This window comes from Stigmatopora argus, chromosome 10 (genome assembly GCF_051989625.1).
Source record: "Stigmatopora argus isolate UIUO_Sarg chromosome 10, RoL_Sarg_1.0, whole genome shotgun sequence".
Lineage (NCBI taxonomy): Eukaryota > Metazoa > Chordata > Actinopteri > Syngnathiformes > Syngnathidae > Stigmatopora > Stigmatopora argus.
In genome coordinates this window covers 6,874,053-6,891,517 of record NC_135396.1, presented here as the reverse complement: position 1 = coordinate 6,891,517, position 17,465 = coordinate 6,874,053, and the positions used below count along the sequence as shown (strand labels likewise).

Here is a 17,465-nt window from a genome sequence, read left to right as displayed (position 1 = left end):
TTTCAGTCCATAACTTGATGCATTCAATACCTAATTGTTCTATGGAGTGATTCTTAGTGTGTTACTGGTTTCTATCTGAGCTCAATGTAGCAATACAAAATTCCTGCCCATTCAATTGTATTTACTTTTTAAATATAATTGTACTATTTAGCGATAGTATTATATTGTTAAAATGACATCATCTTACAGTCACTTGCAATAGCTAGTATCATTTTTATTAGCACATAGATCTTGTATGCTATTATTTATTTATATAGTATTTGTGTATATATATGTGTGTATATATATGTATATATATTAAATATATATGTATATGTACATATACATATATATGTATATATACATATAAATATATACATATACATACATACATATTTATATATGTATATATACATATATACATATATATATATACACATACATATATGTATGTGTATATATATACATATATATATACATATATATGTATATAGGTATATATACATATATACCTATATACGTATATATGTATATACATATAAATAAATAAACATATGGAGCACTCTGTATTTTTGTAGCTATTATTTGGTTTTAAAGCAGAGGATGTTGCATATTTTTCAGGGATTCGGTGTCACTCAAAAGTACATTCATATTCCAAATCTAATTTAATTTCATATACAACTAAATAGAAAATTGCCTTCGCATCATAGCTATCTCACTGTGCATTTTTTTTGCCTCATTGAAATCTGTCAATATGTCAATTAGAGGTTTGCAACGTGCACAGGGGCAGTCTGAATTTTTATCTGCTTTCATCGCAAGCTCCGGCTGCCTATTTTCCTTCATTTGCACCAATGAGAGAATGATGAAAGCGATAAATGAGGCATTGTGTCACAATTTGCCTTTATTCCATTGCTGGCGCATGTTCAAAGTGGGCAAATCCAACGAGAAACATGTTTGTTCGGCACTCACAAATCATTCAAAGCTTTTATTGCCAATGACAAGACTAACAAAGTGGTTTTAATCTTAAATTAATAGGAGTGTAATACATGACTCCATTCCACTGTGCACATTAAAGAGTTTGTCATGGCTATAAATGGCACTGTGGTTCTGCAAATAAAATTGGATTTCATTCATTCAACATGTATTCAATCGGTGTGAACATTCACATCTTTTTTTCTCTAAAATGATAATAGTAAACACCATCAGCAACTTCATACTATACATTATAATATCTAATAATAGCAATGGTAATCAAATGCATTTTTTTCCCTCCATTCTTTGGCCTTTCGAAAAGTGTATGGACATGTGTGTCTGTCTTCATACATGCAAAGCCGTGCGTATTCAAATGTGTGCGTGAGACCTCAGCACGCCCAGCGGAATTGTCTGCTGCGTATGAATAATCAAAGCAGTCTCTCTCATCATTAAATCATGGCTGTCCTGGTGAGAGCCTGAGGAGACACATGGAGCGAGGGAGCGAGAGGATCATAGTTAGCGCTGCAGGGGTACATGCTCTCTCACCATCCTCCATCGTGTAGTGTGGCGGAGATGTGTCATGAACACGAGTTGATCTGCTAGCCCACTCAGCCTCACAACACAGCTACTACTCTCACAAGCACTCATGCATTTACACAGGAAGCGGAAAACTCCAGTGCATGCGCGCCCAAGTATTTATTCAGGAGGTTGTGGACTTTAGTCGTGTGTCGATAAAAGGTTTCTTCCGGGTGGCAAAAGGCAAGTGACTACCATGGAAATATCCACCTGGATAGATTCGAAAAACATTGTTGATCTAAAAGGGGGTGAATTTGTTGCTAAGCGAGTCGCTTTCCTTAGTCAACTGTCAGAATCACGCATTCAGCTTGAGAACAAGATACATTGTATATTCTCCTGATATAAGCGCTCTCATAGCAGTCCTGGGCTGAAAAGGTTAACGGTTTGATTCCTGGCTATTATGGCCCGCTGTCAAAGTGCCCTTGGGCAAGATACTCACCCCTAATTTTTTGTTGGCATCGCCTTCCATGGCAACAGCACAATTGGTGTATGAAATTGTGTGTGAATGGAAATATTAGCTCATGTAAAGAAATAAACATACAGTAAATGAATGTTATAAAAGTACTCCTGATTTACTAGTTTTGGCCTCCAAAATGACAGTGAAATTGATATTACACTAACATACTAGTTTAGCATAAAGTTTCGATATAGTTTTGGATCATTTTGCTTGCAGTCCAAGTCTAAATTAAACAAAAAAAAAAGATTTTCACATTCACTCTCTGCTCAGAGCTTTTTAGAAGTAATATAGTTTGAATCAATTTAACAGCTTCACATTTTTACCTGATCGTTATAGCATTATACCCAAAAGACTCTGCTCCAATCTGCCTCTTTTTAGAAGAGGAAAAAGGCTAAATGAAAGAAGGCGTGAGATTTGTAAGGACTTGGAGCAGCTCGGGTGCGAGACATTAACAACAGATATTCATTCTGCTGAATCATACACACACATACACTTGCACACGCGTTTGAGAGATGTGTTGATAATGAGTCCGGTGTGTGGTTACGGCACACCGCCAGACAGACTCCGCACTCAAACTGAGACCGATGGGAGTTCAGTCAGGAGTCACCACTTTCTTCCTCGTCTCGACTGCTTCTTCCTAAAAAAAAGCTGCACGTTACTGCTCACTGTCATCATCAAAGCCGGCAGAGAGAATTTGACAAAGTTATATGCACACTGTGCTCAACAGAAAGCACATCCTTTTTCCCTTTACCCATATAAAAAAAATACGAATAAGGATGCCAGTTTCTTTCTACCCACTCTGCCCAAACATCATAATAAATGCATACATGGATATTGAAGATTGGTTCTACCTATATTTAGTTGCCCTGAATCCACTGGTTGATTGACCAAGGCATCATAGTTTATAGATAATGCTAAAAAGCTTGAGGGGGCAATTTGTTTTAGTAATTCACATTCCCTATGTTGCATTCCCTTTTAGTCCCAGCCATGATCACGTCCTATCCCAACACCACCCTAGCCACACAGGGCGAGGAGAAAAAGATGAGCTGCATAGCACATGGGGAGAAGCCCATCATGGTGCGCTGGGATAAAGAAGAACGTATCATCAACCCTGAGACCAGCCGATACATAGTCACAGTCAAAGAAGCGGCCGACGAAGTCATTTCAACACTGGTGGTGAGTCAAAGATTGAAGCCTCCGTTTCATCTTCAAATCTCCAAAATGGAATATATTGGGTTGAAACTCCAAAACACTGAGGAAACCCTACAAAAGGATGTAGAAAATATGCAAACATATTCACTCCAATGACCTTTAACTTCCTATAATCTATAGATAATGCCCACTGTACGTGAAGACTCTGGTTTCTTCTCATGTCATGCCATCAATTCTTTTGGTGAAGATCGAGGAATCATACAACTGACTGTGCAAGGTAAACCCTTCATAAGTATTTATTCAAATATGCTCCCTATTTTAGGTAGAAGTTAAACAACTGTTTGCATTACTTCTCTTCTGGAATTATACATGTATACGTTTCTCCTAGAGATTTATGCATATGCACAAATATTTACTCCGTCTATCTGCATTTTGTGAGGAGAAATCTCTATAATCTCATTTGTTGTAATTCTACGTGACCCCAGAGCCTCCGGACCCTCCTGAGGTTGAGATCCGGGAGGTCAAGGACAGGACCATAGCTCTTCGCTGGACCATGGGCTTTGATGGCAACAGTCCGATTACCGGATATGACATTGAGTGCAAGAACAAGTCAGGTACTCATCTTTTTTTTTCAATCATGACCTTCATGACAAATTAGGGAAGAAAAAAAAAATAAACAAAAAGATGCTTTGGTATTCTGTAGGGAAATAGAAACATTAAACCCAGTATTTTTTTTTGCAAACTGCTTCCCTAAAGGTTAAAAAAAAGCTATACAACATTTTTATTTTCCTTTCATTTGGTCCATGCCCACAATATGACAGGAAAACATTTCTCACAGCCTATCTCTCTGCATTTTTCCTTCTAGCTTCATGGCTATCAGCGCAAGTTACCAAAGACGTGTCACCACAGCTCAACCAGGCCACTATCATTGACCTCCACCCTTCTTCCACTTACAACATTCGCATGGTTGCCAAGAACATTATTGGCAACAGCAACCCGAGCAACGAGCTCACCATCACGACCGATGAAGCCGGTTAGTGAGAGACTCACTCTCTTGTGTCATATTCTACCCGCAGGCATCAATTCACTCAACTTTGGATGCATTTAGCAATTACTTCGGACGTGTAATGATCATCCAGCGGCGCTCGGTCACTATTATTAAACATCAGCACTTGGTATTATAAAAACATGACCGCGCATCAGACTTGCATTTATGACTAATAGTTGAAAATAAGACTTAAAGCTGCCCCTCGCAGAGACTTTTTTCTTTCCTGGCATTAGTCACGTAAATAAATGTTAATTTATTTATACTTTATACTAAAAAAAAAATCCCCTTCCAACATATTAAACCGACTTAATAAGCTGAAGCATGAAATTCAAAGTAAATAAAGCATTTGTCATTTAAATAATTAATAGGATGAATATAGTTTTGCTGTTTTTACGCTAATTAAGCCGCAAGGTTTCTGGAGAATGGTGAGCATTAGGAATGGCAATATTGTTTAACTCGACAGCACCCTCTAGTGTATTTAAAGTGTGATCTAAATTGATCATGATGGCTGATGATCGGCCCTATTTAAAAGGAAAGTGCCTCGTAATGTTGACTGATGGATCCTCTTCTGCAGCTCCTGATGGTCCTCCACAAGATGTCACTCTGGAGTCCACCTCCCCTCAAAGCATCAAGGTTTCCTGGAAGGTAAACTCCCCATTTCTAGGCTTTCGAGTCTGAAATAGGGGCATTTACAAACCTCATTATCTTTTTCTAAATGCAGTTTTTCCCCGTTGGATATCATTAGTCTGTATCGGCCCAAAACGGAATAAAAATCTTACGAATGCATCTAATGAAAGCAAGTTTAAACTTTTTGGGGCCATCATACCAAAAGGCAAACACGATAACTTCACTAAAATACGTTGGTCTTTGCTGATTTTCCTCATCTTAACCAAAGAAAAGTTATTTTTCAATGTTTCATATTCACATGTGGTCAAAAACTGATTGATTGTTCCTCATATGTGGCAGCCTCCCCACAAGCATTTGCAGAACGGTGTTATCCGAGGATATCAAGTGGGCTACAGGGAATACAGCCCTGGTGGAAGTCACCAGTTCACCATCATCAGCATGGACACCACAGGAGATACCATGGAGAACATTGTGCTAGACGACCTAAAGAAGTTCACGCAGTACAGCGTGGTCGTCCAAGCAGCTAACCGTGCAGGCACAGGGCCATCATCGCAGCAGGTTATCACCAAAACCTTAGAAGATGGTAAGCAGATCATATACAGTCTATATTTCGAATGCTTACTCTTAAAATATCTATCATTTTGGAGTTGTATCCAATGTGTTGATTATGGTAGTTATTCCTTTTTTTAATCCTACCGTCCACTAAGACTTTTTCAATGTATTGACTTATAAAGCTACCATCAAGTGCAATTCTTCTTTTTGGAGGTTATGTATTCAGTTTTTTGTGTGTGTTCATGATAGCTAAAATACAAATAAACTTTAGCGATAACTTGTTAACCTATTAGCCTTTTTTGCACAAAATTGCAGGACAGGTGACGTGGTGAGAAGAAAAAGTCTCCAGTTCTTGCTCTAATTTCCAAACAATGAAGCATTTATTCTCAGCCTAAACTGTCATTGGCATGATGAAAATATTTATTCATCCATTTTACAAGTATAATGATGTGTAAATCTTATATAATCATTGATGAGCAGTTGTAGGCTTGTGGTGTTTAAATGTCATGTTGGTACACTTGTCACATTAGATCATGACTTTTCAATCTCTACGTGCATGTTTGACTTTTGGAGATTTGTTTTTAAGGGGGGGATATCAAATTGTACTGTTTTTGTGGCTGCTGTAGCTTGTTTTGGAGATTTAAAAAAAACATTGATTAGGCTTTTTTGTGCATGCCTCAAAATAGCAGGGTTTAGTTTGAGATTAACTTATTTTTTGAGGTTGATTGCTTTATTGAATTTCTACAGTACTGCTTACATACGTCAAAGTTCAAATTGTCTTTATTTTGCATCGAGGACAATAATAGTTCTAAATATGGTGATTAAGTCATGATAATTATAGAAAACGACAACTATAGTCCTAATTTTTTAAGACAAAAAACCCCATCATGATCATGAAAATATTACTATCACATCAACTTTTCCATCCAAGCACACCTTAAAACTAATGTTCATGTTTCTTGTCAAAGTACCATCTCGGCCTCCTGAAAATGTGTTGGCTGTGGCCAAATCGCCAGAGGTCATCTCCCTTTCCTGGATTCAGCTCCCAAGAGAGGCGCTCAATGGGAACCTGCAGGGATACAGAGTCATCTTCTGGGCAAATCTGCCTGATGGAGGTATCAAAAGAGAAATGCTCACATTATACAATGCTTCATATGAATGTTTCCTCATAATTTTCAGTGCAGCATTTTCCCTCTGCTGGACTTTAAGAACTATTGCACTAGAGGGCACTCTTGCATCATTCTACTGAAATACCCTAATATAGTCTGAAAATAAGAAGTGTCTCAAACAGTCATTTTTAAAATTTAATTAATCCTCAATAACGTAATATTCAAATATATACGTCTCTCTTACTCTCTAATGATATACAATCCTTTAAATGTACCAAAGGAGATACGTTTTAACTGTTAAGCATCACATTGATAATATTATGTATGAATTAGTATTTTGCATATCAGTGCTGATGTATTTATTCACTCTTGTGTGTTAGAACTTGGTGAAATCAGGAATGTAACTACTAGTCAGCCCTCTCTGGAACTGGATGGTTTGGAGAAGTACACTAACTACAGCATTCAGGTGTTGGCCTTCACCAATGCCGGAGATGGTGTACGCAGTGAACAGATCTACGTACGGACAAAAGAAGATGGTAAGCAAGTGTGATGTGCAAAAAGAACACATGTACTCCATGAATTCAGAATCCTCTTATTAATCACAATTCTTTTCTTGCATTGTGCTGATTTGAGTGGCAGTCTATAAGATCTATTAAAAACACTGCATCTATTCTATTTTTTTTCATTATACATGTATACTGAATACAGTGTAACATTATCTGCCCAAGAATGATACATTGGTTTCATTTCCGAGTTGCATTTGTTTCTCTCCATCTCAGTTCCGGGTCCACCCGCTGGCGTGAAGGCCGCAGCCTCCAGCAGCTCTGTGGTGTTTGTTTCCTGGTTGCCTCCCCTCAAGCTCAACGGCATTATCAGGAAATACATCGTCTTCTGCTCGAACCTGCATCCGATGGTAATAGTGTTTGTGTTCCTCAGGATTCTGTTTCTTTTTAATCCAACCTTTTAAGAAAGGGAAAGTGGATGACCGATCTGTGGGGTGACATTTTCAGAATACTTTGGTTCCACAGTGGTACAGTAATCTCTTCTCTACATCTGTTTTGCAGGTGATGAGCGAGTTTGAGGCCTCTCCCGACGCGTATTTCTACCGGATCCCCAATCTGGCTCGTAACAGGCAGTACAGCATCTGGGTGGTGGCCGTGACCGCTGCTGGTCACGGCAACAACAGTGAAAAAATCACAGTGGAGCCTATGGCCAAAGGTATGTTTTTGACAGTGAAGGATGCTTTCTATTGCAGTTCATGCTCCTCCTGTTTTTACATAAATCTGTTTGTCTGCATGTGCCATGTTTTTTATTTTATTTTTTATTTTTTTTTTAGCTCCAGCTCGAATTTTAACCTTCAATGGTACAGTCACCACCCCTTGGATGAAAGACATTGTCCTGCCATGCAAAGCTGTCGGGGACCCACCACCCACAATTAAGTGGCTCAAGGGAAAGTAAGTCATTGCTCATTGCCATATTGCTGGTCTTTTCTATCAAAACATCTTGTTGCTAGGCGGAACATTGGGGGAGGAGGACCCAAAGCCTCATATACTTGCTTATTCACAAGATTAACCGCATTTTAAAAAAAAAATACCCAACAGAATTATGAGGCGGAAATAATTCCTCAAAATATGCTATTCAATTTAATTAGTCGACTACTGGAATAGTTATTATATAACTTGCCTTTCTTTAGTACCAATGGGACTCCCACACCCGTCCTGGTGGATGGTCGACGGAGTGTCCACGCCAATGGAAGCTTCATCATCCGCACAGTCAAAGCAGAGGATTCTGCCAACTACAGCTGTGTGGCCAGCAACAACTGGGGCTCAGATGAGATCACGCTTAACCTGCAGGTCCAAGGCAAGTACCTGGGAATATGTAGAAAATATAGAATTATACATATACAATGTTAACTTCAGTATAAACCAATTTATACCAAATAATACATTGTTCATTGACATGTATGCATCTTCAGTGCCTCCTGATCAGCCACGTCTCACAGTAACAAAGACCACTACCACGTCAATCACGTTGTCATGGATACCAGGAGACAATGGCGGGAGCTCCATCAGAGGTGACAAATAATATGCATATTTATCTACCCCAAAAATATGTAGTACTAGATTAATTACCATGTTTAGACTATCCAAAAACAATTAGTGTCATTTTTTTTCCCCAAATAAAAACCATAATTATTACAACTTTACATTCGCCGATGTGAAATGCGGCAATATCACAATGAAACAATAAAATTAATTCCGACCATGCTTCCAATAATTTAAATGAGAGCCCTGTAAGAATAAAACAAACAAACAAAAAGAGAAAAAACATCATTTATGTATGTAAGAGATAAATGCGTTGAGTAAATGTCTTTTATTCTCGGTGCTGTCTCACGCTTCAGTGACATTTTATTCCCTTTTCATTGGTAGGATACATCCTCCAGTACTCGGAGGACAACAGTGAGCAGTGGGGTAGTTTTCCCATCAGCCCCAGCGAGCGTTTGTACCGCCTGGAGAACCTCAAGTGTGGCACCTGGTATAAGTTCACCTTGACTGCCCAGAATGCTGTTGGGCCAGGTCGAATCAGTGAAATAATTGAAGCCAAAACTCATGGGAAAGGTACGATGGATGTTGTGAAAAATGCCGAGCCAGCCAAAAAAGTCCAAGCTGCTTTTTCTTACCATCTGTGTCTGCTCCTCAGAACCGCAGTTTGCCAAAGAACATGAAATCTTCACTAGCATCAACTCCACTCGAGCGAGACTCAACCTCGTTGGGTGGAACAATGGGGGCTGTCCAATCACGTCCTTCATACTGGAGTACAAAGCTGTGGACTCGGCCACCTGGACCACCGCGCAGCGCACGTCGCTGACCAAGAGCTACATCCTGTACGACCTACAGGAGGCCACGTGGTATGACTTGCAGATGAAGGTCATCAACAGTGCTGGTTCAGCAGAGAAGAAGCTCATCTTTGCCACTCTCAATGCAGATGGAGGTAAGTTTGAAATGTTAGCCTGACTTCGATTACTTGAGATGAAAAATGAAATAAGGAATCCTGTATGTTTCGGGCTATAAAGTCAAAGCCGAGTAGAAGTGGCACCAGCCAAAGAATACACAACAAAGGGGAAAAATACTGGAGTATAAATCACATTTTTTTGGATGCCAATTTTTTTATTTCATCAGAAATCAAGAACAATCATACTTTAGATTGACAATAGTAAAATGGAGAACAATGAACTAAATAGGCATCTATTAATTAGGATAACAGTTTTTCAGATGACTCGTATAGGTCAGAGAGAGAAAAAACATATATTTATAAGTCGCACTTGAGTATTGGTCGCAGACGCAGCCAAGCTATGAAAAAAGTGCTACTTTTATTCCAAGAAAATCCAGTCTTTTAATAGGTTTCAAACCCCTTGAACTTGTCTGCCCTTCATCAAATCACAGTTGCGTTTGTGGCGTCCCACTCAGTATCTATGCCCACACAACAAGAAAGAAAGAAAGAAAGCTTCACTGTCACACTTCCAGGGACGTCAGAAAGCAGCTCTTCATTTTTAATTGTATACTTTTATTGTGCAACACCAGATTGTGCCATTCACACTGAAAGGACGTTTTTAAGGCGGACGGACAGGAGGCGATAAGAACGCCAAACTACACATTCATTCATTTGAAGGGGATTTAGCTACAGTAGTTCAAATTGCCTGTCAGGAACGCGCACGTGTGTCTGTGTGCGCGGATGTACTTTTCTCTGTGTGTGGGCAAACATCATTTTGTGGGCGAGCCTGTCAGTTTGACTGCTCAGCTGCTGGAATAAAAGCAAATATTCAACGTGTGTCTCATGTGAATCCAGGCAACATTTCTTCTCTTACTGGGGAAAATGTAGACAAATTCCATGCCATTGTGTAGTGCATTATATTATACAATGTGTGCATAGAAAAATATATGACTCTCAAAACAGGATCCTTTCGCCTTTCTATACATTTTAGGTTTTGCATTAATATGAAAGAGTACTTTGTTTTTTTTGTATGTTTTTGTGACACAAGCCACATTCTGATGTTTTCTGTTCTTCTTTGAAGCTCACCAAACCATGTTTTATAGATCAAAATCTGTTTCTTTGAAGGTACTATTCCTCCTATGCTGAAAACGGGCGATCCCATCTCAGACAACATGTCGGGCAGTGGAGGTCTAAAAATGGTAGTGACCATCACATCCATCCTCGTGGTCGCCGTGCTGGTCTTCATCATGCTAATGGTGCTCAAGAGGAGGCGCAGGGAGCAGAGACTCAAAAGACTTCGAGGTCAGTCTATGTAGTTTTGTCTATTTGTTTTAGGAGCAATAATAATGCAGTGCCTTTCTGTGTAGCTATCATTTGTCTTGACATTTTTATGTTGAGGTTTATGCACTACATGCCCAGTGTTAGTTCATTTAAAAAATGTAAATAATGTTAAATAACCGTCATCTGTAGCGCTCACAAATAGAAATATTGTGTATAGTAATTTAAATGAACCCAAACCATCATATCTGCATGAAAAGGCAACTTGACAGGGACTAAACAGTCTCCTTTGACGGCTAACCATCAAATTTGACAGCTTATTTCGCTTTTAACTCGTCTCTTTGTTGACTTCACAGATGCCAAAAGCCTAGCAGAAATGCTAATGAGGTAGGCAGTTCCCATCTTCATCAATGTTTCCATAATGTAAAACATCAGGAAAAAAACCTAAAATCCTTTTTTCCTGTCACATGCACAGTAAAAATACACGGACGCCAGAAAATGTGAACAAGCAGCAACAGACACTAAGAATGCACATCGATATTCCTCGAGCGCAGCTGCTCATCGAGGAAAGAGACACCATGGAGACCATCGGTAAAACCTGGATCAGAACAATGTAAAGCAATTCAATGTTCTCATTTTTTTCGCTCCGGTTCTTTGTTTCCAACTTCCAGATGATCGATCCACAGTGCTGTTGACGGAAAACGACTTTGGCGACACAAACAAGCAGAAGTCATCAACAGTAACGCACACGGTCCACTACCAGTCTCTCACTCAGGCCACTGGACCACTGGTGGACGTTTCCGACGCCAGGCCGGGAACCAGTGAGTCGCACCATTGTTAGTACCCATTTTTTTATATTCCCTTTCAATAATACATTTATTTTTAGGATCAATTTTCATTTAGCTGCCGCAGGACACAGTGAGCCACATACAATTGGTTATTTCATTGCATATTTATCTTATAAGCGCAAAAAGGAGGGGAAATAACCTTAATGATTTAATGCCAGCAAATCATCCGGTCTCTAAGGTGACTTTCAGAAGTGATGATGTTGAGTCAGCAGGAGTGCTGCAGACCAAGTTAGTGTTTTCTGCTCCATAGAAGCGGAACTGATCAGGAGTAGTGGTCTCTCTGCTTTTCCTTGACACATTCTCACTCCCGTCTCACCGTCCTCTCGGAGCTCATTCCTGCATCATTATGCTGTCCTTGCAATAAATGTCTCTCAAACACTATCCTAAGCTGTGCTAAATACTACATTGTGTTGAGTATGGCACAATTACGCACTACTTTGTTAATTGGAACAGTAAAGTCTCACTTTACTAAAGGATTAAACAATAAGCCACTATAAACTACAATTCTGCTTACTACAGCCAATAATTCCACTTAAGTTTTGCTTCAGTGCTTGTGTTACTGCTTCATCAATACAGACACTTGTCCCCTGTCCTAATGGACTGTAATAGCGCAAAGCAAACATGCAAAAATCCTTATTCGTACTTAAACCAAAATACGATGGGGTCGATTTAGGGGACACAATTGTTACTTTCTTTAGGTGACCAGAACCTTAATGGGAATTAATTTCTAGAATATTGTTGGAAAAAACACAGTTTGCACTGCTTTTGATACTAAGAGCCGTTCCGAAAAGGGTTTTGCAACCCTGTCATGAACAGAAGAATTTTACACCTCGAACTGACAAACTAATTAGTATTGGAATAGCAAGTGAAAAAGGGTATTTCTTTATTATTGTTAACAATTTTCCCCCAATTTTTAATGCAATGGTAAATTCAGCACCCCGCTCTTCTTTCCAAGATCCCACCGCTAGACGCACTGCCAAAGCTGGTCCCACCGCCGCACGAAGCCGGTACGCCAGCCAATGGACTCTGAACAGGCCACACCCCACCAGCTCCTCGCACACATTGACCACCGACTGGAGACTCCCGACGCCACGAGCTACAGGATCTGTGGACAAGGAGAGCGACAGCTACAGTGTCAGTCCATCACAGGACACAGGTGGATAACCAATATCAAGGATTGAATGCAATAGATCTCTTCTTTTTGTGTTTTTTTTCCTCAATATGTGGTCTTTCTTATCCCCCTCAGATCGGGCACGAAGCAGCATGGTGTCAACTGAGAGCGCCTCATCCACATACGAGGAACTGGCCAGAGCATACGAGCACGCCAAGATGGAGGAACAGCTCCGACATGCTAAGTTTACCATCACCGAGTGCTTCATCTCCGACACGTCCTCCGAGCAGATGACAGCTGGGACCAACGACTACACCGACAGCATGACCTCCAGCACGCCGTCCGAGTCTGGCATCTGCCGCTTCACTGCCTCGCCACCCAAACCTCAGGATGTCAGCCGTGTTATGAATATGGCTGTTCCAAAGGCGCACAGACCTGGTAAGCCCGCCGTTGCGTGTGCGTGTTCAGGAAGTACTTCAGATCCTTCTTTAATTTTAGTTTCTTTGGTATCAGAATATGTTGTTGATAGGTTTATTAATAGATATACTTTAATAAAAGGAGAGACATCGGAAACATAATCTAGCGATAACTTGCAAGTGAGAATCGGTCCTGGCTCGTCCTCGCCACCGGAGCATTCTGAAGTAAGGCATCCTCCTCTGTCCATTTAGTCGCACATAATCAAAACACTTAAGGTTATCTTATCAAACAATTGCATAAGCTAACCGAATAACACAATTAAGGTCAAAAAACAACTGCAACAACAATTGCATCGGAATGCAACAGATCGGAAACCAAAAACAACTGCGTAAGAATTTGCAAAAGTAAGCATAATAATTTCCATAAAAGGTGAAACGAGCGACACTATTTTAAAACAATATGCGAGTATTTTCGGAAGTTGATTCGATTATCGCCATCTGCCGGAATCCAAGTCAAAGCAATTTAAGAGTCCTTCACAGATCTTCATTGCGAACTCCGATCAACAGTCCTCGGCCCGGGACTCGGTGATCTGTCAGGTCAATAGTCCTCAAAACAATTAAATGTCCTCGGAGCCAGCTGCAGGGGGAAAAGTGTCCTTGTTATACTGAGCTTTCGTCTGCTTATAATGATAAATGTATCACATATACATATAATGATTAATATTCCACACATACATATAATGATTAATACGCACATATATAATAATATCCCAGAATAACCCCAACAGTTGTGTTTAGAGTATTTTTTGGCATGTTCCTTTATGCTAGGCATTCTCTTCTCATGTTTATTATAATAATTAAATTGGAGTTCTTCCTATCTCTTCCCCAAAAGAAGATCCATAATCAAAATAGCAGAGTGTAGATCAAATGTTATCCAACTCTTTGGATTCAGTTCTCATTCTCCTGAATGTTTGATTGGTAGTGCTCAGGACAAACAGATCATTCTATCAGGTGATCAAGGGCACATTAAGACTCTTTGTCCCCATTAAAATATTCAAAACCAGTGCTCGTGTGGCACACTGAAGCCGTATCAGCGTGAAAGCCTTTTTGGTGCGTAGCCCGATGAGGCATCATTTAACAGTTAGCGCTGGTGTCAGATAACTAAACTTTAACGCTGAGGTCACTTCAGGACTGTTCACTGCGACTGACAAGGCTCAAATCCAGCTTTCACACAAAGTTAAGATTCAAGTTCCCCTCTGTAGGCACTGTTACATTATGTTTAGAACTTCCGTGTGGAAAAGAACACTTATCAGAAATGTTCTTCTGTGTATTTTCATCTCATTTGGCTCTTTAATTGAGCTCAGTTTCTGTTAAAATTCCTTCTGTTGCACTTTGCTCATAAAGTTTAATCTCAACAGCTATTGTCTACTCATTAAAAGGCTGTGAAATTGTGCGTGGGTTGTCCGAGTGACACAAATCAAGGAATTAAAGAGCAGCAGCAGATTAACTGCTTGTTATATACCGTTTCAAATCTCATCACTTCGCAATTTGCCGGTCGGTGAATATTCCTACTATTTTTTTAATAGGGGAGAAAAAAGGTTGACTGATGATTGATTTTCTGTGCCACATTTTCTATTTGTATTGGCGAGCTTCTCTGTTGTAAATATTCCAAAGTTAAATATGACATTTTGAAATATTCTTTTAAAGACCAGTACGACTATTTGCTGAAGTACCTTATATTATATGACTTGGCATAGTTTCATGCAGTCTCTAAATATATTGGGATATTATAGCTCACGTCAAGCTGAAACAAGTTTCTATTGAAGTCTCCCCTCACTAATTGACCTCGTTCCTTACCCGAGGTGCTCTTTGAACACTTTCCTCATCTTCCTAAATAACAAGCTAAGCATTTTTTATGACACAGCCTTAACAACCTCTAAAGTCTCGCAGGACTTGTAGTGGAGTGGTAGAGAAAATAGATTATTTTCTTACAGATGACCGATTAAATAGATGTGAAAATAGCCAAACTGCAAATTTTAGGGAGTCGAACTGAGATTTGTTGGACAATATTTAATATGACAATTTCCAGAAAACATTGGCATAAAACCAAAGCCAGAACCGAAGCTCTACCTGATGTTTGAGTGATTGATTCATTCACCTACACCTGTCTTTGTTGTCCTTCAGGCGGAGAACTGGTGCACTTGCCGCCTTACCTCCGCGTGGACTTCCTTTTGAACCGCGGCGTGCCCAGAGGCGGGTCGGCGAGCGGCGGCAGTGGCGGTTCCGCTGGTGCTACGGGAGAAACGAGAGGAGGAGCCGTGGGCCAAGCCTGCCTGGAGCCCCAGAGGAGCCGTACCCTGAAGAGGCCCCCTCCGATGGAGCCCACCCCCATGGAAGTGCCCTCGCCAAGGGAGGTGCAGCAGTGGCAGCCTGGAACGGCGTCCACCCTCCCGCACAGGGATGTCCGGGAACGGGGAGAGGCTCGGGGTGAGGTCCGAGCGGAAGTTCCCCCGGCCGGAGACCTGACCCAAGCACAGGCTGCTAAGCTCAGCACCTCCCAGGAGTCCCTGCTGGACTCCCGAGGACACCTGAAACCAAGCAACAACCCTTATGCCAAGTCGTACACACTGGTATAACACTGGGATGAATGACTATGTAGCCGCACCGTTGGACGACGGCCACACAAAGGATGGTTTTCCACAACACACTTTGTTGTATATAGAACCGTTTCTGACATGCGTCTGATGGTGATGCTTTTCTTTCTTTCTTTTTTTGTTTTGTTTCTCTTTCTTTGAGCCTTTATCTTTTCCAATCATTTTTTCCCCCCTCTCACCCTTGTCTGTCGCTTGGACACGTTTCATTCTCTCAGACCTCTTTGGGATCTCACAGCTTTTATTTTCTACTCGACTATTCTTTTATCTGACAGTGACGACACACGGGGATTGCCAAAATGATTTATTTAAAAATTGAGAGGAAAAATGCTATTGAATTTATATTGAGGACAGTTAGTCATTATTATTATTACTATTATTATATATATATATATAAAAAGAACAGACAAAAATAGAGTGTTATGGAGGAAGATCGCAGAGCTTTCAGGGGGGGGGGGGTCAATGCTTTCATAATTTATTTTCATCGTCAAACTAAGTTTGGTGATTGGCTGACTGAGGAGTGTTTGTTTAGGTACTCTGAAGAGCCATTTGAGAAGAGGAACGCCATTGTCCATCAATCGTAGTGTTTATCAACCTTTCCTGGCGGGTGCATGGCGTGGAATCACATGAAAGGTCTTTTTTTGGGGGGGGGGGTCACTATAAAAAAAATATACAATGTGAATATATATAAAGAGATCACTTTTATTTGTGGATTTTACGGGGAAAATGATTTGGTTAATAAAGTCCTTAGTCATGTTTGCACACATCTGTTTTGCAGTCTTTTGGTTTACACCCAACATGACTGTTTTATTAAATTATATTATTTTTGACATTTCATTTTACTCTTATAATAGAGAAAACGAAGTGAAATTGATTTGAATTTGAAAAAACAAGGATACACCACAATGTAGAAAAATGGTAAATTGCTAGTATATAATTCAGTAAGAATAATATTATATATGTATTATCATATTTTATATTGTTATCATGATTATTCCATGACCATTCAGATTCAATTATTTCTATACAAAAAAGGAATGATTTATATCCTGTGCAATAATTAACAGCTGAAACTCATCACTAATTTAAGGCTTTTTTTATTGAGCAGTCACCAACAAAATGAAAGTATACCATGACAGAACCAAACGATTTCAAGAATTTTCAAATGATTACTTATCTCATTGCTTTGGTCAACAGGTGGCGCTGTGACGTTACATGTATTATTTTCTATACCTCCCTGAGCAGAGTGCAGACTTCCGCATGTGGGGGGAAAGAGGTAAGCTTGTGCAGCAAGTCTGTGTGACAAGCTGAAATGAGACATTGAGAGTGACCCTGCAGCGTGAACCACTATGTGCTTTTTTTTCCCTTGCAGGCACACACCTCCTAGAACACTGAATAATTCATGCCAGAGCGCACAGCACGCTGGGACTCCAAGATCAGGTGCGTCAGCCACACTGCATAAAAGTACACTAGGCCCATGTACAATGGCTGCACATCCACAATTGCCAGACATTGTCAAATACCGTACTAAGAAACACGATCGCGTCTTTGGGGAAATCATAGGTGTAAAATAGAATCTGACAGTGTAACAGAGTTTTGCCTGGTTGCCTCGCATGCAACAAAGTACAAAGTATTGCTTGTGCACTGAGTTGTGAAGGACTGATGAATATAAATAGTCCATGTGCATTATGGGCCTTT

The 17,465-nt window shown here is 40.1% G+C and overlaps 1 protein-coding gene across 14 annotated transcripts in view; it reads left to right on the top strand.

The window, feature by feature from the left end:
* The window catches only part of dscamb (Down syndrome cell adhesion molecule b), a 98,806-nt gene that overhangs the window by 66,503 nt on the left and 14,838 nt on the right, over positions 1 to 17,465 (top strand). For 10 of the 14 annotated variants that reach the window (XM_077612371.1, XM_077612374.1, XM_077612372.1 and 7 more), the window contains 24 exons: positions 2,964 to 3,160; positions 3,317 to 3,413; positions 3,622 to 3,750; positions 4,002 to 4,169; positions 4,759 to 4,829; positions 5,151 to 5,394; positions 6,332 to 6,478; positions 6,853 to 7,008; positions 7,252 to 7,391; positions 7,537 to 7,690; positions 7,809 to 7,926; positions 8,166 to 8,332; positions 8,448 to 8,546; positions 8,902 to 9,090; positions 9,173 to 9,463; positions 10,589 to 10,765; positions 11,098 to 11,128; positions 11,217 to 11,332; positions 11,413 to 11,577; positions 12,545 to 12,745; positions 12,836 to 13,138; positions 15,301 to 16,400; positions 16,965 to 17,043; positions 17,140 to 17,207. In XM_077612371.1, coding sequence (XP_077468497.1) covers positions 2,964 to 3,160; positions 3,317 to 3,413; positions 3,622 to 3,750; positions 4,002 to 4,169; positions 4,759 to 4,829; positions 5,151 to 5,394; positions 6,332 to 6,478; positions 6,853 to 7,008; positions 7,252 to 7,391; positions 7,537 to 7,690; positions 7,809 to 7,926; positions 8,166 to 8,332; positions 8,448 to 8,546; positions 8,902 to 9,090; positions 9,173 to 9,463; positions 10,589 to 10,765; positions 11,098 to 11,128; positions 11,217 to 11,332; positions 11,413 to 11,577; positions 12,545 to 12,745; positions 12,836 to 13,138; positions 15,301 to 15,752 — 3,812 coding nt within the window. In that variant the 3' untranslated portion in view covers positions 15,753 to 16,400; positions 16,965 to 17,043; positions 17,140 to 17,207. Of the gene's footprint in view, positions 1 to 2,963; positions 3,161 to 3,316; positions 3,414 to 3,621; positions 3,751 to 4,001; positions 4,170 to 4,758; positions 4,830 to 5,150; positions 5,395 to 6,331; positions 6,479 to 6,852; positions 7,009 to 7,251; positions 7,392 to 7,536; positions 7,691 to 7,808; positions 7,927 to 8,165; positions 8,333 to 8,447; positions 8,547 to 8,901; positions 9,091 to 9,172; positions 9,464 to 10,588; positions 10,766 to 11,097; positions 11,129 to 11,216; positions 11,333 to 11,412; positions 11,578 to 12,544; positions 12,746 to 12,835; positions 13,139 to 15,300; positions 16,534 to 16,964; positions 17,044 to 17,139; positions 17,208 to 17,465 lie in introns of those variants that run through there. The other 4 variants (XM_077612381.1, XM_077612380.1, XM_077612379.1 and 1 more) reach the window with 4 other exon arrangements.